The sequence below is a fragment of the Buteo buteo genome, chromosome Z (genome assembly GCF_964188355.1).
Source record: "Buteo buteo chromosome Z, bButBut1.hap1.1, whole genome shotgun sequence".
Lineage (NCBI taxonomy): Eukaryota > Metazoa > Chordata > Aves > Accipitriformes > Accipitridae > Buteo > Buteo buteo.
This window is the reverse complement of record NC_134204.1, coordinates 31,880,799-31,905,378: the sequence shown is the minus strand read 5'-3', so window position 1 is coordinate 31,905,378 and position 24,580 is coordinate 31,880,799. Positions and strand designations below refer to the sequence as shown.

The window sequence follows — 24,580 nt, the reverse complement described above, 5'->3', positions numbered from 1 at the left end:
ATGTTACTTGCTACTAGTACCCATTTTATTTTGAAATACTAAACTCAAATTTTAAAATTACACAATCAATATTTATTACCGGTAAAGAAGTTGCTACTGTCATTTGAGGGAATCTGTTCATTATGGAATTAAACTCACAGAAATTTATATAGGTTATTTTTAATGATGATATTAGCTGTACTTGTATATGTGTCTCTAAAACATGCTCTGATTGTTGCAGGATGCGATTTCTTAACAGGAATAGAAAAGCATGCTTTGATGTGTACCCACACATCCACATCACAGCTTCAGTTCTTTTGTGCCATGCACAGCAACTGGCTGGGAAAATTACAGCATCACCCTTCTTCCCTTGGTAAATCTGCACCTGAGACTACCTATTGTTTTTATGCAAGCATAGTCATGTAAATAGTTCCTATTGAAGTTTTTATGGCTATATAGGTTCATAGAATGGTTTGGGTTTGAAGGGACCTTAAAGATCATCTAGTTCCAACCCCCATGCCATGGGCAGGGACATCTTCCACTAGACCACATTGCTCAAAGCCCCATCCAGCCTGGCCTGGAACACTTCCAGGGATGGGGCATCCACAGCTTCTCTGGGCAACCTGTTGCAGTGCCTCACAATCCTCACAGTGAAGAACTTCTTCCTTACATCTAATCTAAATCTACCCTCTTTCAGTTTAAGCTGTTAGCCCTTGTCCTATCACTACATGTCCTTGTAAAAAGTCCCTCCCCATCTTTCCTGTAGGCCCCCTTTAGGTCCTGGAAGGCTGCTGTAAGGTCTCCCCCCAGAGCCTTCTCTTCTCCGGGCTATAAAATCCCAACTCTCTCAGCCTGTCTTCATAGGAGAGGTGTTCTGACCCTCTGATCATTTTCATGGCCCTTCTCTGGACTCGCTCGAGCAGGTCCCTGTCTTTATGTTGGGGGCCCCAGAGCTGAATGCAGTACTCCAGGTGGGGTCTCACCAGAGCTGAGTAGAGGGGGAAGATACAGATGGGAGGATTATGTATTTAAAATGAAATAGAATTTATTCCATAAGACATGGCACTTGGATTGTGAACTGTTGTTCACCTGATGTGTATGATGTACACCTGTGGCTTGGTTCCTGAATAACCAATTTTTCCCATCAGTGAGATTATTCTAAGTAAACTACAGCATACCCGTGCTAAGTTTGAATGATACACTTTTTTTTAATCTTATCACCTATAAAGTTCTACATATGAAGTTATGGTTTTCAGTAAAATTAATACCTACTGTTCTTCAGTTGTGCTTCTGATCTGCCATAATGGGAGTAGAAGTAATCTGAAACATCGTAGCAAAGTAAGGCCCAAGGGAGTAGGCCTTGGCCTGGCCTTTGTCATAAAATCTGCAGGTTAATAGGTCAAAAGCCTTCTCCACCCTTTCACTACCCCAGTGTGGCTGGCATTTTCAATAGAACACATGTGGAGGAAGATAAGACACAATTACTAAGAAATTAACAGCTCAAAATGGGATATTGATTTGAACTGCAGTCAAACATGATTTGGTTTTCTATCTTTCATCTAATTTGGAGTCATCTTTTGTGGTGGACTCCTAAGTCTTTCCCTACATAGATCTGCTTTCAAATCCTGACTTGCTTAAGGTTAATGTAATCTGAATGCAATAGTTTCGCCTTATGATCTACCAGTAGTTGTTTGCCAGTGTAAAGTCAATGTACCTGGGTATACTGGTCATTCAAAACTGTTGGAACTCAAGATGCTCAGTTCAGATTGGCATGTTAAATGGGTTAGCACAAGGATATTGCCCCTGAATTTTTTGAAATTTTGAAAGAAGGTGCATAGGAGTTGCTTGAGTGCCCATGTAGGTGCTTAATTTTGCAACTTAGAGCATCCAAAGTTCATTTAAATGCATATACTCTTATTGTCAAACATTGCTTATAAACCTATTTAGCTGATCAGGTGTTGGGTCCGGACATATTAAAGTAGTCTTTGTTGACACAGGGTAGGTAGGTGCCCTGCCTTATGTCTGCTCTGTCAGAGTCTGCCAGATGGGTGTTCCCTGTCATACTGAACACGTGTTGTTGGAGCCCACACGTGGAATGTGACAGCAGCATTGCCCCATGTCATTCAGCAGCGCAGTGGCTATAAGTTTAAGTTGTGTGATGAAACAGTATATTCTGGGTCAATTTTGTCCTTAATTGTTGCCCAGTTTTCCCTTTCCTTAAGGAAAGCTTGAAATTTAGCGAAGTCACTGTGGAATTGCCCTGGAACACTGACTAAATCTCTTCATTATGCAGATTCCCATTGCAGTCCTACGGCTACAGCACTATAGTCTTTTGTTCTGGCAAGATGAAACTATGCCAAGTGACAAAACTGATCTTGGAAATGGAAGGCAAGAATGAAGATTTTTTCAGAATAAAGAATGACAGAGCAAAGGGCATGTCTGGCATTTGGGAGAGGTATTCCTGGGTTTGGCATAAAATAGCATAGGTTCAGAGAGATTTTGGAGCACATTTAGTGATGTTTGTGTGTTAGTATTAGATTTTCCCCATATAACTAATGACTAAATAAAAATATATTTAAAATGAAACTTCTTCAGCAGTAATGTAGATTACTTAGCATCCCTGTAAATATCTCAGTGCTTTCTTGGTGCTACCTTGTAAGTTTATGGACAAAATAGATCTTGTACAGTAAACTGTTCATTGTAACATCATGCAACTTCAGTAATAGCAAGAATTAAATAATTAATTTAGCTAAATGTCACTAGATCTACTTTTTACTGCCTTCTGTGCATCAAGATTCCTCTGAAACCCTTTTTTTGGCTGGCTATGCCACATTTCCCCATGCACACATAAAGTGCTCATCTCTAAGATTCATCAGTCTAAAGCTTCCCTCCAACACATCTTTTTTTAAAAAAGTAATTTAAATACATTATTCTGTTTCATCTAGGTAAGATTTTATATCCACATTGAAGAAGTTTGCTCAAAGGAAAGGAATTATGAGCATTTTTCTGTCTGTTTTTTCCCCTCACCTTATTTTGGATGGTGTACCATGTAGAAAGTTGAGGGTTGTTTCTTTTAAGTGGAAAAAAAATCCTTCTGGTTAGAAAAGAATATGAAATATTGTTTGATTATGTTATCTAGCTGCTGTTTATAATATACAGAACAAGTTGTTTTGATTTATATTAAGTTATTTATATAAATTACTTGTAGATACACATGAAAGTATCCTTGGGCTTCTGAAATTTGATATAACAGGCTCCTACAGAAAGATGTTTGTTTGACCTTAGTGTCTGTGACTTTAGTATCTTTTTCTTTCAGTACTTGGGTTTTAAAGAGCTATCAAAAAGCTATCAACTTGTGTGAGGGGTTTTTTGTTTTGCTTTTAAAGAAATCATGTTAGGACGCTTTAGTTTATGTTTGTGGATTTAAACTTACAGCTTTCTTTTTATTCCGTGCTTACTTCTTTCTACACTCTGCATATTGAACTGTCTGTTTTTCTTCTCTGTTAAGTTTTTTTTTAGCAAGACCTGTATTTCATGAGCATATCCCTGTCCCACTTCCTCCCTGTGTACTTTTTCAAATTGAAGCTCATTTAGGGTAATACTCTGCATCTTAGAAGCACAGGCTCCTTATCTGTGCTGACAAGTGAACAAAGGATCCCTTAATAATTTTCACATGTGTGCAAACTACTCACATAAGCAAATTGAAGGGGAAAATAGAGGTCATTAAATTGATATTACGTGTCATTATTTTATCTTGTCACCTTAACCCTCAGCAATTTACCAGGCTTAGGATACTGGGGACCACAATGGAGCTAATTAAGGGCCAGTGTGCTTGTTTACTTTAGAATTTCCAAGTGTCTCATAGGTGACAAAATCTAATTATTTTGATATTTTATTAAGTGGTTTGTCAGCCATTATATAATTACTTCTTCTGAAAAAAGCAATCTGAAAATTATGGATATCAGGAAGGTAGAGCCTGTTGATATTTTTTGTGAGAACAACGATTGCAATATAAGTCTTGAGGAAAGAGAAACAGATGAAACAGTATTGTGAGACTACCGTGAATGTTGTTTTTCCTACTGTGTACAATTATATGTAATTAGATCTGTCCTTTTTTTATTATGCTGTCTAAAAAATTAATTCTACCTATCTAGGTGCTGAATGAGATGGTAAATAAGATAGCAAGATCAACATAGTCTGACGAAATAATTAGTAACAATTTAACAGAAACTGTTCTGTTCAGGCTAAATCAATAGTAATGGAGATGAATAAATGGGTAGAAACCTTAAGTAATTACAAATCCTTTAAATTATTCTTGAATTAGAAAGCAGGAGAAAAGAACAGATTTAATTACTTTTATAGGTGCATGAGAAGAGAACTTTCTGAATTCGCTCTTTGTTCTTTCTTTCCTACAATATGCTTTTTTAGCCAGCTGGTATTCTGTTTCCTGTATCTTGTTGGACTTCCTATGCAACTCGGTTAGCTAGGCTAGACATACCAACTCAGGTATTCTGTTTTTTCCCTCAAAATGAGTTACAATCAGTAATGGGAAGAAGCAGACTTCTTATTTTGTTAACTAATTTCTGTACTCTGATTTCAGTCTGCTTATTTTTGGCACAATTCTTATTTTTTGCATCACTCTAAGGAGGAAAGACCATTGTTCTTTTTGGTGTTCTGTACACTAGAGAAGAACTTTTAAGAAATACTAAATTTACCTTTATTTAATGGAAATATGCCAGTATGTTTAGATGAGGCATGTAATTTAAAAAAAATAATCTAATAGTCTGATTTTTTATTCTTACGGACAATAGAATGTTCTACTTTGATGACTGCATATACTGTCTAGATTGTACTTTTTGCACTGTTGTTTTTAATTTTAGTTATACAAGTATTTTCTCATGGACTTTTGATATGTATTCCAGTAGCTTTAAAAGATCTGATATCTTCCCTGTGTTTTTTCTATATTTGCAAACTATGGTGTTTCAGAAGAGTTACTGGCTTTATGATGCATCACAAAGAAGAGAAATCCTCAAAGGGCAAAGAGGTGTCAACATTGACTGTAAAGATACTATCGGCTAAATTAAAATCAAGCAGAATAAGTTGGAAAGCAACTAGACAGTACCCTTTGAATCACCATGGAAATTCAAAGGTCAGAGAACCTTAACCTAGGGAGTGCTGCTGAGACTTGGGGAGCTCTCAAAACCTAACACTGGTATTTTGGTTTTCTTGACCTTGAGAAGCATCATGAGAAAGATTCTGCATTAAAGCATTTGCTAATTGACCTAAATGATTTCTTGGTATAAACTATTCTGAGTTATTACTGAAGACAACCATTCTGAATCAAAAGCTATGAATAACTGAAATAAAAGAACAAAAAAGAAACCTTCTTGCTTAGTGTTTTGGATTTATAGACTAATGAGAGATTGACTCAGTCTTTAAAATAAAAAATGGATGACTTAATTTTGTTTAACCTCTGTCCCTTCTTTAGCTGGAAAGGCAACTACTGATGCAGAACCAGATGAGAGAGAGACAAACAGCCATGCAGATTGCTTGGACACGGGAATTTCTCAAATATTTTGGGACATTTTTTGGACTTGCTGCTGTAGGTTTAACAGCTGGGTATGAAGTTTATTTCCTAATAGAAAATATAAATATATTACATTTATATTTCTGTATTGCTGGATCTTCCTTTTGCATTATAAGAGGTAGTTATTTTTATCCAGTAACTGCTCAGAGGTTAATCAAATGACAGAGTGACTCTGATTTCTGTCTGCTTCCAGTTGTGTTTTGGTTATGTCTGTACTGCAGACTTACATAAAAGCAGAGACATGTGAGCTGACAGTAAAGTGATACAGCTGAGTATCATTGTACCAAAAGTTCAATGTAAAATAAAAGTTGTGTGTGGAACAGGAGGAATTGTTTAAAAGCCATGCTATTTTCCTGTCTGTATTGTGATTTAATAAACTATTAATGAGCAAATCCCCCATCATCTGTGTTTTTTAATATGTCAGTGAACAAGTGGACATATTCTGAAATCTGTTCACTTAAAATTTGAATCAAGAAACTCACCCAAGGGCAAAAAAACGTGGATAATAAAGCTGTGTTATATGGGGAAGAACTTGCCTTATAGGTTTTTTGTTTGGTAACATGTTTTTCTTGTGCTATAAAATGATTAGAGGAAATGTAGGAAATATTTGTGGGTTTATGTACATAGGACAGATTAAATGCATGTTATGCATTATGCATTCTCTGTGGACTCAGATGCATTTGGAACTGAACATAGTATCTTGATTGCTACATGTTGCATGTGGCTGGATGGATATATGCACGTGCATGCTACACAAGTTAGATAATCCTGGTTTTGTTAGATATATTAAAATATTTTTTTTAATAACCTTGGGTTGATAGTTGAGCAAGAAGGCAAGCAGAACACGAATGCTTCTGATGAAATTAAGACTTCGACTTGTTCTTCTTTGATTAGAGATTGTAGAAGGATACACAAGTCCTAGACAGTCAAGGTCAACCTAAACTAACACTGCTGATGTGCTGAATGTCCTAAATAATCTTATTTTTCCTTCTTTTTTTCTTTTCTTTTTTTTTTTTTTAACAGAGCAATAAAAAAGAAGAACCCAGGAGTTTTACTGCCAATAGTTCCCCTGAGCTTTATATTTGCCTATCAATATGATATGGGCTATGGAACGCTGTTGCAAAGGATAAAAGGTGTGTGTATATAAGTCTGTCTGCTTCACACATAGAACCAAGCATAGTATTTCACATAACCTCTCATCTTTTTAGAAAGGCTGGGAGAAAACTTGGAATAGATTTTCTCTGATTGTTTTTTTTTTTTGACAAAAATCTTACTCTTTCATTTCCTTTCTTCTCTGTTACAATCAGGTATTTTCCCAGTCAAGAGTACTCACTCTACTTTTACAGCCTTTCCTTCCATTTAAGAGTGTTTGTTAATTTTTCCTCTCTTGTTTCAAAAAATGTGAATTCTAAGGCTATAAATACAGCTGAAGTAATCATTGTGTATTTGGGAGAAATGACAGATCTAGTGATTTCCTTCCATATTCCCCTCTGATGCTGCTGTTTTGGCAAGGGATAGGGATGATAAAAGCAGATAAAGGGATACAGACAGGAATCATGCCCTTACACCTACATGACCAAACACAATACATCAGCTGATCATCTTGCCATGGTGCCCTGCTAAGATGGAAAGAAGAAAGGTGAGTCCCAGAAAGTGGGATCTTGGCTCATAGTTGCCAGTGGCAGATCTGATTAAGTGATGGGTGTTGAGAATTACGGAGGTGCATTTATGTTAGCTCAGATTCCTAGTGAAGGAGGCATGCTAAGAGAGTGTTCACAGTAAGTGAAGACAGCATTGGGCCATGGCCTGTCACCTTCACAAATCATCTTAGGTAACTATCTTGATTTTCCCATCTGCTACTGACACAAACATACTGAAACAAAATAAAAATTTGTTTCAGTGCTTAGTCTTAGCCTCCAGATCTAAGAGCTAGGTTTCCTAACTCTGTGTACTTCATTGAAAATAATAATATATTAATTAGACAAACTCTGAGATATTTTCTGCTGCATACAGGTGCAAATATATTTTGGTGATGCAGCAATGTATATCTGCAAACACTTCCTAAACCGTGCTAAATACATTTCTTGGGATTTTAATAGGAAGAGGCAGTTAAGCACAGGGAGAAAAACTGGGTGGCTCTTGGACATCATAGTTTTGAAAAGGACAATGCAGAAGGAACGCTTGGAATTTAGGATTTGTTAATAACTTTTTTTTAAGAAATGAGGTCTTCTCATTCCAGAATTTTGAAAGAGTGGGCATATTATAATGCAAACCACATGGCAAGAGTATGTAATGTGTTTACTGACGCCCCTGTGGTCCTGTATAGGTTGAAGAGGGGCAATGTGGTATCCTATTGCTTTCCAAACAGGAAAAGTCGTCATAACTTCAGATCCACTAGGGCAACTTCAGCAGCATGCAAGGCTTGTGAAAAGGTTTTGGAGAAAAGAAGCTATGGAGCCAAATGGACAATAAGATAAAATGAAATATGCCAAACTAACTCTGTATTTTCCAGGAAAATAATTTCTCTTTTCCAAAAGAAATGTGGTAGATCTACTATAAACTCATGAAAGCATTTAGTGTGGTATCACATGAAGATTAAGTTAGCATGAAGGACATGGAAATTAGTAGACAAGTAAGCATAGGAGTAAAGAGAAGACGTCGAAGGTTTGTGCTTAAAGAGGAAAGCTAGGCTTTAGCAGCATTGTTAGCAATATTCCTCAAGCTTTGGTCTGGACTGGCTTTTGGTTTGTATTTGAAATTACGAGTAGGTTATACTAATCAAATCTATGACAAACTTGATTGGTGTCATCAACAGAGAAGAAATAAACTGTAGTACAAGAACTGATGACCTGAAGAACTGAGATAATAAAATAGGATTCAATTTGATAAGGAGTTCAGTGAGAAGCTAGATGCTAATAGGGATTTCTACCATCAGAACTCCCCAGCTGGAAATGATAGAAAAAGGGAAAAACCTGAATGTATTAGGTGGTCACAGAATGAGTATGGTCCAGTAGTGTGATGAAATTATGAGAGTCAAGTGATATCTGGAAACTTCAGTTGAGGTTTCCTAGTATCACAGCATGGTGGAGGTTGGAAGGGACCTCTAGAGGTTTTCTGGTCCACCCCCGCTGCTCAAGCAGGATCGCCTAGAGCCAATTACCCAGAAAAATGTCAAGATGGCTTTTGAGTGTCTCCAAGGATGGATATTTGACAACCTTAGTACAGATAGGAAGTTACTGATGCAGGAAAACAGTAATACCTTCCTTGGAAATTTATACGTAATCTGGATCACTTCTGTATAAGGAATCTAGAGTTACTTAAGAGTTAAAATTATTAGGGAATGCCAAGCTGCCTTGCGAGAGAAAACAAAGTGATTAGTTTGTTTAGCCTTGTAAAAAGACATGAGAGATTTGGGTCTACAGATCCTACTTACAGGATAGGATAAAGGAAAGTAAGAGAAGGAAATTAAACTAATTATTAATTATCAGCACTAGAATAAAAGGAAGTGGACTAGCCTGAATGAATCTGGGCTGGAAATCAGAAGAAGTTTTGTAATTATGTGGAAATCAGGTTCAGGAGTTAATTTTTATTTTCGGTTAAAATTAGTTAGTTGAAGAGAGTGTTTTATGACACAGTTGACCTGCAGCCACAATGCTTGTTCTTATTACTCAGCTGATCTGTGTGTCCACTCCCATACTACTTTCTCAACCACTTCTCTGCTTGCCCATGTATTCTGTTGGTGCATGCCATGCTTCATCTCTGTGGTGTAATGATGAATGTATATACCACTCTCTTTATTGTTCCCTCCTTAACTGGTCTCTTTCCTCCAAGGTATGCCTGTCTTCAGCCTAACAGCCAATTCCCTCTCCAACACTAATCTGCAGTTATTTCCGTGCTGCACAATCATCTTTGTATCTGAACCACCTTGATCAAACAGCCCTGCATTTGCTGTCCCTCATTCTTTGGAATCAGTTTTTATCCCTGGAAAGTTTCTTTATTCCTCTTTCACCAGGCATTTTGTCTCTGATCTTGCTTACAGTTAATTTTTTCTTCTATCTCTAGCCTGCTTGTCCAAACATTTTCTCATTACTTGCTTACTCTCCCACATTGAAATCGGAGATTTTTTTCCCCTGCTTTATAGGTTGGGCTAATTAAAGCAAAAACTGAGGACATAGTGGTAAATAGCTGGTTTGAGTTCTGCTTGTGCTGTTGAAAAGCCATAAGTGTGCCAGGGCCATGTATCAGAACTGAATCTTGTGGGCATGGCAGGGTTACAGAACAGCCCTCAGGTGCACTATCTTTCCTGAATGGCTGAGGACACTTAGAATCAGTCATGGATCTGCTGTCTAAGTTTTTGGCCTTGCTGTTCTGCTTTTCCTCCCAGTTCAGATACATATTGCTGGTGTTTTTCAGACAAATGATGAGAGGAGGGGAGGGATTATATAGCCAGCCTCCAACTGCACAGAACTTCTCCACTAAGCGATGAAACTCCAGCTACCTTTTCCAAAATTTAGATAGCTCACTCCTTGTATCCTGAGCCATGAGAGAAGGATGGTGACTGAGCAATCTGCTCTAGTGCATGTGAGTCACAGGCAAAGAGACTTGAATATCTATAACATCTGTCACCTAAGATCTGTTGCTATTCCATAATCAGATGCTATATGCAACTGACTGACATTGTGTTATTACCAGTTACTGGAAGTGGTAACCAGTGTCATCCTGTTGGATATTACTGATGTGTGTTGATCCCAAGCACCGTAATACTACCAAAACTGCAGTGGAGATTTCAGCCATTCAGACCTGTTTTAAAGAATGACCATAATCTCAACTGCATTACAATATTCATTCAGGTTTATTGCACGTAAATGCAGCTTCATATTACTGCCCTAATGATCATCAAGTTAGGAGCTAAGGCATAGGTAAACAAGATTGTTGGTATTGTACCCAATGGCATCAGCCAAAACAAACACATTCTTTGCCTAATCTTCATCCTTTCTTATATCATAATCAGACCACCACAACTTACGTATGATGTTCGATCTGTATCTTTGTTTTTTTGATTCCCTGCCCTAGATGTTTTCATTCCAGCGTTACCCAAAGCATTCTGCACCCTACAGCTTCTCCCTGCTATGTGGTTAAGACTGCATGTTTAGGTAACTGTCTTAGTAAATCTTTTTGTGAGCAGTATGCTTTGACCAATCCTTCTTCAGGTCCTGTGCTACCCGCTTTCTGCCTGTAGCCTGACATCTTTTAGCCTTGGCCTGAGACAAGAAGAAAAATTGTGCCCAAATATGACACATCTAGGATACTGTGTACAGGGGATTTACTTGTTAAAGCTTATGTATGCTTTTATGTGTATGCCTGATCTACCCTCTTCTCAGACTCCTAATTGGCAAAATACAGTATGGGGTTGGTACAAAGTATGTGATGATGCTGAGTCCTAGCTGTATCTCATGCCTCCATTCCAAAGCACATGTATAATAAATCTCTAAATGAAACATTACTGTAACTCAGTGTAGTTTTTAGAGAAAGGGGCTAACAGAAATGGCAACAACAATAGCACAGTTGATTATTTTGGGGGAAGTTCCTTCAAACAAATGCAGCCTGAGGCAGATATTCAGTTCAGACCAAACACTTCTGTATGCAGTTATCCCACCAGTCCAAAATTCGTTAAAGACAACTTTAATGCTACATTGGCATCAGCTCCTTTGTGAAATACATAGCTGTGACCTGGTATTTTGTTGTTCTGGCCCAAACAAGAATAGTGAAATCAGTTTCAGGGGTTTGGGGGTTGTTGTTTAGTTTTGGGGTTTTTTTACTTCCTTTCCTTTCTCACAGTAAAGGTAAGGAAATTTATTTAATTTCTTTATTTTTTTTAAGATGAAGCAGAGAACATATTGGACACACAGAGCACTTTGCTACAATTGCCGAAAGGACCGCTCACTTATGAAGACCTGGAGAAGATCAGAAGATCACAGAGCAAATTCTTCATAGAAAAATAGGAAGACTGTATTAAAGCTTAATATCCGAAATGTGATTCTAATACTGGGTTTGGACATAAATTAACCATTAAATTTTGAGAAAATTATGAGCTTTTATAAAATCAAAATAGAATTCATTTTCTTAAATCAGTACTTTCTAAAGCAATAATTTTCGTATTGTATGTGTCTCTTGAAAATATCCATTGTTGCTATAGTATATTTTTCTTGTTTAGAACGAAATACTGAATTTCCACTGTCTATTTAGAGTCTGAAAATAACTTTCACCTGTAATAAAAATGTCTGGTACTGACCAAACTCACTATAACAAAAAAAAAAGTTAACTGGTAGTTACAAATTTGTATAAATATGGTCATAATTTTCAAATATATTTTAGGATGCACAGCTGAATCTGAAGTCAGGAATAGACAGTCAACTTCTCTGAAGAATATAACACTTTTTATTTGCTGTTCTTTAGGCAGTAAATTCACCATCTCTGCTTCAAATTCTGGAATAAACAGCTTTCATCAGAAGTAGGTTCAGAAGCAAACACGTCACTTGCTAACTGTGTGTTTTACTCTTAGGAAAAACTGCATTAAAGTATGAGCAGAGATAATTTCTCAAAAAGAGAAGACAAATTATGTAGCTATTTCCTGAACCTTTTTCATGCTTGTTTAACATTCTGAAACTCAGGATAATTTGTTTACATAAAACCAGAGTTTCACTACTAAGATGAATATTAACTTTGGCTAACAGCAAGCAAAATTATTAATGTATGTTTTTGTAGTGGGTAGATCCAAGGGGCCTTACAAGTACTGAAAAACTGAGGGATTTTTTGCATGCCTTTACTCTAGCATGGTCTATACTGAGGATATAATTTTAGTATATTTTAGTGTTCTGATGTTACACTTGGCAAAAAAAAAAAAGCATCTTTCTGTATTGGAAATTTTGTTTAAAAACAGATTATTTTGTGTTTTGGATGGAAACTCTTCTAACATTAGTCTAATTGTGGAATGAAAACCAAATGCTCAAAAAGCATCCAATACTGAATTAAGCCTAAGTCTGTATTTACAATTTGTTGAGTTAAAAATTAAATTCCAGCTGGAGATAATGCCTCAAATCTGGTTTTGAAGATTACTTGACTAAAATTAGAATATTGTTACACAAAGAAAGGTGAATATATAATAAAACAAAAGCTCCTCAACATAGAAGACATTAATAGCACAGTTTCCATAGCTGTGTAAGATTGATTTCTGAAAGTGCATTCACTTCTGCATTCAATCACTTCTGTAATTGGTTCTGTCACCTGCATGTTAACAACACATACAATCTGTAACAGATTTCAAATGTGATACATTTTAATGTGCAGACTGATAAAATGGGTTATAATAGCATGTTTGGTTATAATAGTTTGGTCTACACTTTGGCTGTTTAGGATTTACAGCAGTGATTTTAATTGTCTTGGAAGGTGTGCCTCAACTCAGCCTATGGTGCTACCCATGTCCTCTGAGCTCACAAAATGCAGCCCAAGACCACCTCACTTTTTCTGCCTGTCCTATTAGATAATCCGTCACCACTTGCTGCTACATTATGTACTACTCTTAGGATGTATGCATCCCTGTTTATTTGTTTTGCTTTGAATAACAGATCATCTACTACCTTTCCTCCAAGTTCTGAAGTCCACCTTGCTTTAATTTTGAAGAAGTTGTAACAGCCTTTTGTGTTTTGATCTGTCATCTAATGATACTCTTTGTTCCAAGAAAGAAAAACAATCCAGCTTGTTTTGGTATTTGTATGTCTCCACTTGTGCCTTTTAAGCTACCTTTTAATCCTATGAAAGACATTTTTACAAGAGAGCAGTTTTAGTAGTCCATACAGCAGTTTTACTTAGAAATCCTAGAAAATTAGGAAATACCCTAATCCTTTCCACTGTGAATTAGGAATTAATATCTGTGTGTTTGGAATAGATTGCTGGCTGTAGTGTTGGCTTAAAAGGTGGTGTTAAACGAAGCAAGCAGGCTAAGCAAAATAACAACCCAGATGATAGCAGTTTTAGGAGATAACAGGATAGCTATTTATTACTCCATCCTAGCTAAATTTGATTTTTTTTTCTCCCCAAAGTTAAACTTAGATCAATAGTGTTAATCCATTGAAAGACTCCACACTAAAAAGTGATGGAAATGGAGCAAGTTTAATTCAGTGTTACACAGTGAGTATCAATCAGTGAAAGTTATCAAATCTATAAGGGAAAAGCAACAGGCTGTAAGCAGGACAGTCTAATGCCAAACCCAGAAATTGATTTAAACAGGCTGCATAGAATGTGCCAATGACTTGAAGAACTTAAGGGTTAGTCACCTTTACTGCCTTTATTTTTTACTGTTAGCTTTGCTTTTTTCTTGATAAATAGAGACTTTTGTTTTGAAGATGCTCATTCTTCGTTACGGAGTATTAATCAAAATGCTTGCATGTGTCAAGCCCAGTCATATCTGTCACATAGATATCCAGCTACAGAGTGGTTGAATTGTGTGATTTCCTTTAGAGAACAATGAAAGAAAGCAGGAAAACTTACCTTTGACGGGTTCTACTTCAGGCAATAGGTGTTCACAGCACAAGTTGCCCATAAGCATCATACCAGTTGTACTCATAGAAATAAATAAATAAAACACATAAAACCTCCTGCTCCCTTCTGTCATTGGTGCTCAACTGGCTTCAGCTGTAAAACTTACTTTAATATGTCACAGAAACTGTCTGTGTTTTCATGAATCACTGGGGAGGAGAAGGAGAATAACTGCAGGGGGAGCTTGTTCTGACCTGAGGGCACTACTCTTACTACCTTAATCCTGTTGGTTTTTCTGGTCATAATGTCTGACAGCCATGTCTCCTGAATCAGTGTCACTTGGAGCAGGATTCTTCCAGGAAAGTGAGAAGTCAGTCATGATTAGGATGTCAAAATTAAACTCTCTGTGTTCTCATTATGGGTATGTCTCATTTAGTATCCAACAAAGTGCACGCTATTTCTGAGCCACAACTGCCTGCCTGACGCTTACCTTGTTAATCTGGTTTTGATAGGATACATGAGTATTGTTGAGAAACAAGCAAAGTCACTTATGGGGAGTCCAGTTTGGGCCCCTTCCTCCATTCCTTGGATGAATGATTTAACTTTCCTTAACCCTTCCTTACGATAGGGAAAGTTGACTCTTGCAGCCCCTTCCTAAATGTTTTGAAGTTATTTTATGACTATGACTGCATATCACTGCTTTTAAAAGTAGAAGGAGAAAGCACTTATGTGGACATATGCAAATGAGATCAGTTCTGCATTATTATTTAATTGGTTAATCGGTATTGGAATTCATTATATAAAAATGTTTGGATTTCTTCATTTTTTTAACTATTAGCTTTCTTAAAGGTGAACTGCATTCTAAAACCCACAATCATCTGATGAAGATAGCTGGATAACACTGATACTTGTTCACCAATCACATGCATGCAGTGGTATTTCACATTTCCTGCACAATCCTGTCTGGTACTGAGCAAACTTAAGAAATATTTTAAATTCATGTTTGGGCAGCTTTCAAAAACTAAGTAGTTCTTGCAGCACTGAATTGCATGAATTTGAAGTGAAGTCTCTGAAAAAAAGACTAATGAAGTCTGCATTTCTTTCCTACCTCTGAACTTCTGTGTAGATTGTCTGACACTTAACATGTGAATAAGCCTTTCATTCAAGGTATTCAAGGTTATCAAGGTATTGTTAAAAGGCATCTTCTTTATTTAGCCACCTGTTTTCATGAAACATCCTCTACCTTCTATACACTTTGATTGCTGTTGGCCAACAGATTCAAAATTTAGTGCAAGGGAGAGAAGTGGTACAATCATCTTTACCTTATTTTAGGAAACTAAAAAATACAAAATACTTGCATTGAGACAGTACGCTGCGTGTACCTATCTTGATCCTACAGATCACAAATGGAATTTCATTTCTTTGCTCTGCTATTTTCTGTTCTTTGTAATACAAACAGTAAGAAGGTGGATAGTTACTTCAGAATTGTTGTATTTAAATTATTAATTTTCTTCTGCATGTATTGTTTTGAATAGAAGTAGTTGTTCTAGCTATGATGAACAGATAAACAAACCTAGCCTCTGACTTGATTTAAATTGATGGCAAATTACTGAGAGATTGCCAGTTAGGCTTTTCTGTATAAAATCCTGTATGGTTTAAAGTTACATGACTAACATAGTAAGTTTCTTTACAACCTGCTACTCAAATCACAGTATAGTTGAAAGCCCTAGATGCAAAGGCAATGTTACTAAAATATGGCTGGAGGAAAAATACTGAGCAATACACCCTACTAGTGAAACTGCATTAAGCATAGTAGCATAATGTAGCCATGTCAAAATACCGCCAGCTCATTCAGATACGATCCTTAATAAAACTCATTAAGTCGCTGCCTGTTGTTGCAGTCTTTAATCCTGGCAAGAGAACGTTCGTAGCCAATGCTTTTCAACAAGAAGAGTGATGAAGAGGGCTGCAGTGTGGGCTCCCCTGAGGAATTATGAATGTCTTGAAAAGACATTTCCTCCAAGGCCTCTGACAATTTGTGCTCTATCACCCACCAACAAGCACAACGGAAAGCACAGAAAGTATTGTCTTTCACATTTAGTAGCCCTTATGAAGAAGCAGGTGAGGTCAGAAAAACTGTTTTGAACTATTTGTTTTCTGGTCTCTTGAGCGCTTGCATTTAGCAGCTGTAGTCAGAGGTTACGTGCTTCAGACAGTTGCAAAAATGAGGTTCTTCTTACAAAAAAACCCTAAAGGTGGCCATCATAATGCCTGCCTTTGCTTAGGGAAGTGTTAGATGTGGTGCCACAATAAGTGATGGTCCAGTTAAATGTGAAACTAAAGCATGTGGAGAGTCAGGAGTTTTCCAGCTAGACTGACAAATCAGCCTGCTATTGGGGGACATCTCTCAAAATTCCCTGGTAAAAACTCTGAGAAAAATGTATCTGACATTTTGCTGCTTCCAAAATTTTGGATCTATCTTGCTGGATCCAAGACTGGATCCAATACTGGGCATCAAAGAAGGGTTTAAAATATATTATATTAGTTTACAAGCTAAGTCAGTCAGTCACCAGGTCAGTCACTGCCTGACTCAGGAGGCACCTTCCTTATTGCCCTGAAAGTCCTGGTTGTGCTCTTGCACATGACTACAGCTCTCCAGTCACTGAAAACAATTCCCTTGTCTAGAAGACTACTTACAGTCCATGAGTAAGTTCACCTGATGTGACGGGTATTTGCAGACATGTTGTCCACGTCACCAACAAGACCAAGCTGGTGCTCTCTTTAAAAATGCAAGTTTTGATTACCCCTGCACAGCTTGTCTGTAACAGAATAGCAGTTAAGACTTTGAGGGAGAAACAGATTGAGGTTTTATTCTTCAGGAATTTCGGATTGGCAGCCTCCACTTCTGCGGACTGCATCCTAGTAACAGCCTGGATGGTAGTTAGGTGTCTACTGTTGAAGCGGTACCACTGTCTAAAACATTTAAGACTGGACCAAAAAGAAAGTCCAAGTATAGACAACTTTGCAGCTTGCTCACTATTCCAGCACTCCACAGCATCTTTCTAGATCCAGCTCAGCATAAAACACCCAAGTCCTCCCTGACAAGGTGATTGGAGTCTCTGTCAGCACAGGTGAATTGTTCACCTTTGTACACTAAGCTGTGGATGCCTGTCTTCAGGCGCTCTCCTTCTAGATTGAGTTTTGAGGGTTTTTCTCTATATACTAGCAGTACTCAAGGGATAGGAAGGATAACCCTCAAGCAAAAGGATCTACAGACAAGAGCTTCATTGTATTTTTAGAGAGATGAACTTTTCTGGCTTTCCACAGCATGACTGTTTAAAAAAAAGGGACAGCAGCCACTTCTTGTCCTATTGTGCGGGAAAAAAACCCCCAAAGCAAAGTTTACTTTCACAGGGCGCATAGTTCTGCCTGGTGAATCCCAAGAACACTACCCTTGTCACCGAGAGCCTGCTGGGGGAACACACGGGTGCGGAGCTCCACGTCTGCAGGATGCGCATGTCAGAGTCGAGGCGTCTCTGACGCTTGGGTACCTATGGCTGCCACTGGACGTGGGTCTCGAGAATGACAAACTTGAGGAGAAATTCAGGCTTTTAAATCCCGCATCAAGCATCCACGGCTTAAGTAGTTCTGTGGAAGCGTGTTTATTCTACTTTACTTGCTTCTGCCTTTCTGCTTCAGCCAGCATTTTTAGGATGTAGGAGTAGTTACGCAGATTCTAGACCTGCAAGGGAAAAAACAGGGGAGCAGAAGTTTTTCAGACTTTTAAGAGTCATTTGAGAGGGCATCGGCAACCGGTGCTTGACCACACACAGGAAAAGCTGGGACGAGACGGAGCGCCCGGCGCGGGGGGATGGAGCCTGTCTCCGGGTCGCTGGGGTGCCGGGAGCCCGAGGAGGGAGGCCGAAGGCGGGGTGCATCTTCACCGAGGCGTGAGGAGCGGCGGCAGCAAGCAAGGGGCAGAAAGAGGAGGGAGTCCTCCCCGAGGGCGCCTCGACGCCTCTAGCAGGCAGAGGGACCGCCCGCCGAGGGAGCTGCCGGCGGCACCGGGGCGGGGAGCCGCGGGGGTGGCGGGGGTGGGGGGGCTGTGGCGGGGCGCCCTCGCTGGGGCCGGGGCCGGGGCCGGGGCCGGGGCCGGGGGCGGTGACTCAGCGCCGCCCTCAGCGCATAAAAGGCGGGAGGCGGGCGAGCGGCGGCGGCAGCGCGTGCGGGGCGGCGGTAGCGCTGGGGACCGCGAGTCGCGGTCGGCGGGGCGGCCGGTCGGCGGGTCCGCCTGCGAGCGGGTCCGCGGGAGCGGGACGGTGCGGACGGGGACGGGGACGGGGCCGGGGCGGGCGGGCGGCGCCATGGGGCCCAAGCTGCCGCTCCTCTGCGCCGCGGCTGCGCTGCTCTGCGCGGCGCCGCCGGGGCAGCCCGGAGCCCGGGGCGCGGCGGCGGGCGCCGTGCTCCCCAAGGGCGAGGAGGACGGGTACGGAGTGAAGCTGTGCGGCCGGGAGTTCATCCGCGCCGTCATCTTCACCTGCGGCGGGTCCCGCTGGAAGCGGCTCTCCCTGCTGGCGATGGAGCCGGCGCCCGCGGCCGGTGAGTGTCCGCGGAGCGGGCGGGGGTGGACGGGGCGGGGCGAGGCCGGCGGCCGCGCCGGACGGGGCAGCCCTGTCAGGCGGCCGCGCCGGACGGGGCAGCCCTGTCAGGCGGCCGCGCCGGACGGGGCAGCCCTGTCAGGCGGCCGCGCCGGACGGGGCAGCCCTGTCAGGCGGCCGCGCCGGACGGGGCAGCCCTGTCAGGCGGCCCCGGGGCGGCGGCGCTGGCTGCCCGGTCCCGCGGGAGGAGGTGGCTCTCGGGGTGCCTCTCTTCGCCTCGCCTCGCCTCGGCTCGCCGTGGGGAGAGGTGCTGTGAGGAGAAATGGCGGGGTGGGGGGCAGCGGGGAAGGGCCAGCGCCCCGCGGCGCTCCTCGCGCCTCCCGCCTCCCGCCCGGAGGCGCGGAGGGAGCGACCCCGTCCTTCTCGCTGTCGGTGCCGGTCGGCGCCGGTCGGCGTTTCCCGTGGCTTCTGAGAGGAAACCCGCAAATTTAGAGGAAAAGGCAGCGGGCAGTCGCTGGGGCGGTAGTAGCCGGGATGACCTGCGAAGTTTTTGGTCTGTTCAGAGACATTGGTCTGCACAGGGCCGAGCAGCCCTGCGGGCGCCCGAGGCTCACTGAACTCTCTGCATTTAAAAAAAACACAATAAATCACACTTTTTTCTTCTTGGCCACGCAGGGAGGTGTGATGCACCCTTGGAGGCGGTAGGACGTGCCTCTGGCTATGGCTTTGCTCCCTTCCCAAAGCTGGGTAACTCTTCAGGCTGGGGAGGCCTGGCTCGATTTTCCCTCTCTGCCCGGAGCTTCTAAGCTGCGCCCCTCGTCTTCCTGGGCTGTGCTCGGGGCGTTGCTGGGCGTGGAATCGTTTGGGGTTTTTATCACTCACGTGTGCTGCTCTGTACAAAAGAGTTGGCCCGCTGGAGGGTGGATGGGACTCTGGTGCTTCAGGTTACCATTTGAACAGCAAGAACTGCTTTAGGAATCTTTGGTGAAACAATTAATGGGTAAAATACTCCTCAGAGAATTTTACTGTCGGGTGTGCATTAAGAAAGTGTACGCAGATGTTCCTGGGGCTGTGTTCTCAAACTACGGTAATGTAACAGAGTAATTTTAAGTGATGACTCTCATTTATGTTGATATTTTGAATATTGCAAATAGCATTTTTAACGAGCAAAAGTTGGAATTGCGGCTAAAATGTGCAATGGAAGAGCTTTTTTCTTGCTTAGACATGCTGTTAATGAAATAACATTGAACCTCGGGCAGTTAATGAAGCCAGTTTTTTGGGTTTCTTGGGAGGTTTTTGCTTGTTTCCGACAGGTTGAGTAGAAGATAAGTTACCTCTGTGATTATAACAAATTACCTACATACAGCCTCTGCTGGGATTGTGTTCTCTCCCAGCAAACTTTTCTTTCCATTTTATTAACAGTAGTTTCTGAGAGCATCAGTCACTAAGGAGCCCCCACTATGCTGCATGCTGACTAAAAGTCTTCCCTGCCCCAGAAGACACTAAATACCAGTTACTGTCTAACTAGTAAAGTAACTACAACCACTTTTATTTTTGTACATACTCAGGCAGCTGTTCCATCTGAACGTTAGCGTCTATATGTTAATTAGCCATATTAAAGTAAATACAACATTCACTAGATGTTCTCACGTTCTTTCAGCTTTCTGAAACAAAAACCATATTAACAGCATTAAGACCACATGACAAACACTTATTTTGGATTTTTTGACTTAAGAATTGAAGGAGTTGCTTTTTTTCACATTAGCTGAAGTAAGCAATGCCACTTGCTTTGCAGAAGCCAAGAGAAACAGTATGAGGTGAAAGGAAGTAGAACTGGATTTTTGAGAACACTTCAGTCAGTGAGACAAAGTGTGTTTCTAAGTAAATTCTGCAAGCCTCTGCTATGTCTTGAGACATGAAAAGAGTGGAACGCATCAGCTGAAAATAGCTATCGAAAAATACAATCTATAAGAAGCAGTTTACATACAATATTTGCTTATTTAGTTCTCCCTACATTTGTTCTTCATATGACGCTAGTTTGTGTGATTGTGCATGGGAAAGGAGTGATCTAATCTAATTCATGAGCCACATGATATAGCTTTCTGTGGTTTCTGGGTACGTGTCTTTACAACAGAAATTTATTTCTATAGAAATATTGAGATTTCTATATCAGTAACACTGCAGTTGTGATGGGATGTCTATACCTCAGTCACAGTTGTAGCTGGGTACTCTCCATGTCTAACAGGCAGCATAGCCTTTAAAACATAAGGATTCACCTATAAGTAAGCTATAAGTAAATCATGGAGTAGAGACTGCAGCAGTGACAGTTCTCCTAGATAGCCGTGCTTTGCTTATTACTAACCAAATGGGTTTTACTGCTATTTCATAGAGCTACATGTTCCTTTTGATGCTCCTACAATCTGAACTTAGAGTCTGTCTTCTCTTTCAACAGATTCTGCACAAACAGCAAGTAACAAACTACTGGGAAACTTGAAGCTGCAATCAATTTTAGGTCCTGAAGGGGAGCAACTGCAGAGAACCAGCCCGTTTCTTGGATGGGAGATGTTTAAGGACTTGGATAGTTCAAATGACTATAATGAATATGTACCTGTGGCAGATGACTTCAAAGAACTTGTTCGCCGGGTAGAGGAAGCTGTTCAGAAGGACAGGGGAGGAACAGGAATTCCAAACCCCATGGGATCAAACAGTTATCTTTGGGCCAGGTATTCCAGAAGAAAACGGGAATCTCTGGGTTTGGCAGGAATGTGTTGCAAATGGGGCTGTACAAAAGCTGAAATTAGTACTATATGCAGAGTTTAAAATCCTCTCTGCACTTTATGCATGAAATCAATGTTTGTTGCAGTGCTACTTGATTGAATACTGTATGGAGGAAGAAAACTCTCACTGTATTTTATTTTGTCTGTATGTGCCAGTCAATACTGCTGGTTTTCTTAAAAAAAAAAAAAAAAAAATCCACAAGTGTAATTGTAATGACTGTTTTGCTGCAGTAACTTTTAATCTATATTTTTTACTAAGTCTTCATTTTAATGTCAAGCCTTTACACTTGCATTACAAATGTATTATATCTTTGTAACACTTTAGTAAGAACTTCAGTGTTTCATTAAAGTATAATTATACCAAGTGTTACCGAATTGTTCTTTCTCTGTCCACAGAAAGAACATCCAGCTATGTTCTTGAGATGTTCTTGAAATGAAATTCATGGTACAAAGCTGTACAGAAAGGATATTTTGCCACTTGAAACTCCACTCAACACTGACTCAGCTTTATGATTATTTTGAACACACTTTTTCCATTTTCTTGTAGTTGCAGAATTGTTTTATGCAATAGACTCTTGTCTTTCTAGAAACTTTACCACAATACAACACTTGCAGCCTAAATATTTCTTCATATTCATGGATGGGCTTAAATAGTTAGTAGATGAAGTATCAACACTTTAATTATTCCTTGGTTACCTGGTTACCTTACTTCCCTATTTTTTACTACTACTGCCAAGTGAGAGTGTTGGACATGTTTTAAGTGACTTATTCTACAGACACTCCGACATCTTCCTGTCTGTTCTTACGGTATGCTGGTCTACAATTCTTCAAATGTATTTCTACATTGCTAAGTGCTACTGTATTTATAAATAGCTAATTTAATCTTTGTAGTTTCTAAGCTTTTTGCCTTCCTAGCTGTTTTTCTCAGCTGTAACAAGTTGCATTTCCAGAGATGTTGTTGATGACTTGAGGTTTTTGTTTTTTCTGACCTTTATGATGTTCATGGTAACCTAGCCTTGTAGCAGTAGTTCACTCACAGTATACTTCATTGCTTAGACTGCACAGTTGTTACCTTTGGCATCGTTCTTCAAATTGTCTTTTGAAAAGTGTTCTTTGACTGAACTACTGCTTAGTGAAATTATTATATCACTTTTTTATCCCTTTTCCTAAAATGATATTGTTATTCCAGCAATTGGGCATCAATTAATCCTTTTTATGTTTTTTAAACCATGTCAAGTTTATTCAGTAGAGACTGGGCAGAATGGACATTCACTGTGAATGCTGTTATCTTCCAGCTGAAAAGCACTATGTCTTCTGTCATTGTAACAATAATGTTTAGCAAGAAATTAGTTACCTTCTTCCACACCATTGTTGTTGTGACTGTAAGATGCTTTTTGTCACTCTGAGTGGAGAAGGTAACGGTAAACTTTTGCTATAGTTTTCTTTGCAACAGGCTAGCTAAACTTCTATAGCTTAGCTTCCAGCAACGTCACCTCACAAATAGTTTTGGGTTTGGAGACTCCTAGTTTAGATCAGGACTTCCTAGAAGAATACAGGAGGAGTTTGAGGGGAAGTATTCCTTATTTTGAGGTAGGAGACAGGGCTTTGGGAGTTAAGATTCCTTAGTAAGATGAAGAATAAATGGTACACAGAATCCGTAAGAAAAGGGGAAAATGTGAAAATGCCATGCTTGATGAAACTGAAAATTAGCCTGTATGCATTGTTCATTTTGCTAGAAAACTTTCTGCCAAGCTTTTAAAAAGGAATATTGGGAAAGGCGAATATGGTGTTTATTCTGCTTGCTTGCCCCAGTAGCACTGGTCTGGCCGGGTACACAGCTTGCATGTGTTGTGAGCAGGCTTTCTTATATCCTGAGTGAAACAAAGATATAGTTAAAACCTTAAATTTGTCAGCTTCAGTTCTGAACAGAACAAGCTGGTGTTTAACTTGCCAGCTTAGATGTAACCTGTTGGTAAAACTATAAATAGTTTAAGTGGAAATTAGTTAAATCTCAATTATTTTGAGATTAACTGTTTCATGCCGAGACAAAATTATAAGCTGAAAAATCAGTCTTTATCTGACAAAACCAGGCATTTTTCAGAGGTATGAGTCAAGATAGGTCTATATGCATAACCCAGAGAAATGGTGAAATGGGTGTTTTCATCTGGTTTCTTAACAGGCCTCATCATAGTCTGTAACGGCTTTAGGAGGTCAGCCATGACACAGATACATGGCTCAGACTGAAAGTCAGTCTGTATTTTAGAGTAAGGAAGTGTTTGCCTCTGTGTACACACTAGAGTGTGCAAAGGTTTTCTTTATTTAAAGCAAACTGAGTTTTCAAAGACCTCTAAGGTTTTCTGTGTGGGTAGGCCATATTTTATAATGGTTTCTTTGCAATGTAGCCAAAGGTGACAATTATGTGTCATTTGATTGCAACTGGTCTAGAGGATGCCATCTGCTCCTGCTCACGTGACTCAGTGTGCAAAACCCATTTTTTTAAGACTAAAAGGAAACCTTTTACATAAAATGAGGTGTTACATGGGGGAAGCAAACACATTTTGGAGCAGACAGCTCAAAATGTAAAATAATTATATTGATCCAAATAGCAAACCAAAAGGACATTGTCTCTGCTGAAACCTCCTCTGGGAGTTCTGCCATATGTATATAGAGGCATAAACATGAGCAGAGCAGTTCAAAGCAGCACTCTGTGCTTTCGATCACAACTGTTCAGAAATGTACATTTTTTCACAAGGAATAAGCTGCTTTTTTCACCCATTTCATTCACAGAGCAATGAGCTATTCAGAAAAGCATTGTTTTAGCAACTTGCTACTTACAGAAATCACAGTCCCATTGATGTAGTCTTAACCCACAGGAAGTGTCCGATTTCTGGGTAATCTGTTAAGATGTGTGAGCCATCTTCTGCACAGTTATTCTGAGTGAGTTCGTGAGTAGAAAATGATCCATCAGCACATTCCCATATTAGCATGGCTATTTGTGTCTGCAAGAGTTTTTATTATTCTGGATGGTTTGGGGATTTTTTTCACTGTGGGTGTAGTCCAGTTCAGGTCTGACTATGAGCTAACTCCTTGAACAATGCCCAGAG

General features: G+C 40.0%; 2 protein-coding genes across 4 annotated transcripts in view; both read left to right on the top strand.

Moving 5' to 3' along the window:
* The window catches only part of PLGRKT (plasminogen receptor with a C-terminal lysine), a 32,874-nt gene extending 16,892 nt beyond the window's left edge, over window positions 1-15,982 (top strand). For 2 of the 3 annotated variants that reach the window (XM_075019432.1, XM_075019431.1), the window contains 3 exons: window positions 5,468-5,598; window positions 6,590-6,699; window positions 11,447-15,982. In XM_075019432.1, coding sequence (XP_074875533.1) covers window positions 5,468-5,598; window positions 6,590-6,699; window positions 11,447-11,568 — 363 coding nt within the window. In that variant the 3' untranslated portion in view covers window positions 11,569-15,982. Of the gene's footprint in view, window positions 1-4,965; window positions 5,129-5,467; window positions 5,599-6,589; window positions 6,700-11,446 lie in introns of those variants that run through there. The other variant, XM_075019430.1, reaches the window with a different exon arrangement.
* A 2,447-nt stretch (window positions 15,983-18,429) lies between these two features.
* LOC142026986 (relaxin-3-like) lies at window positions 18,430-21,519 on the top strand. The gene is made up of 2 exons (XM_075020529.1): window positions 18,430-18,700; window positions 21,152-21,519. Exons 1-2 carry the CDS (start codon window positions 18,466-18,468, stop codon window positions 21,517-21,519), a joined length of 603 nt encoding a protein of 200 aa, XP_074876630.1. The 5' UTR covers window positions 18,430-18,465.
* Window positions 21,520-24,580: the final 3,061 nt, after the last annotated feature.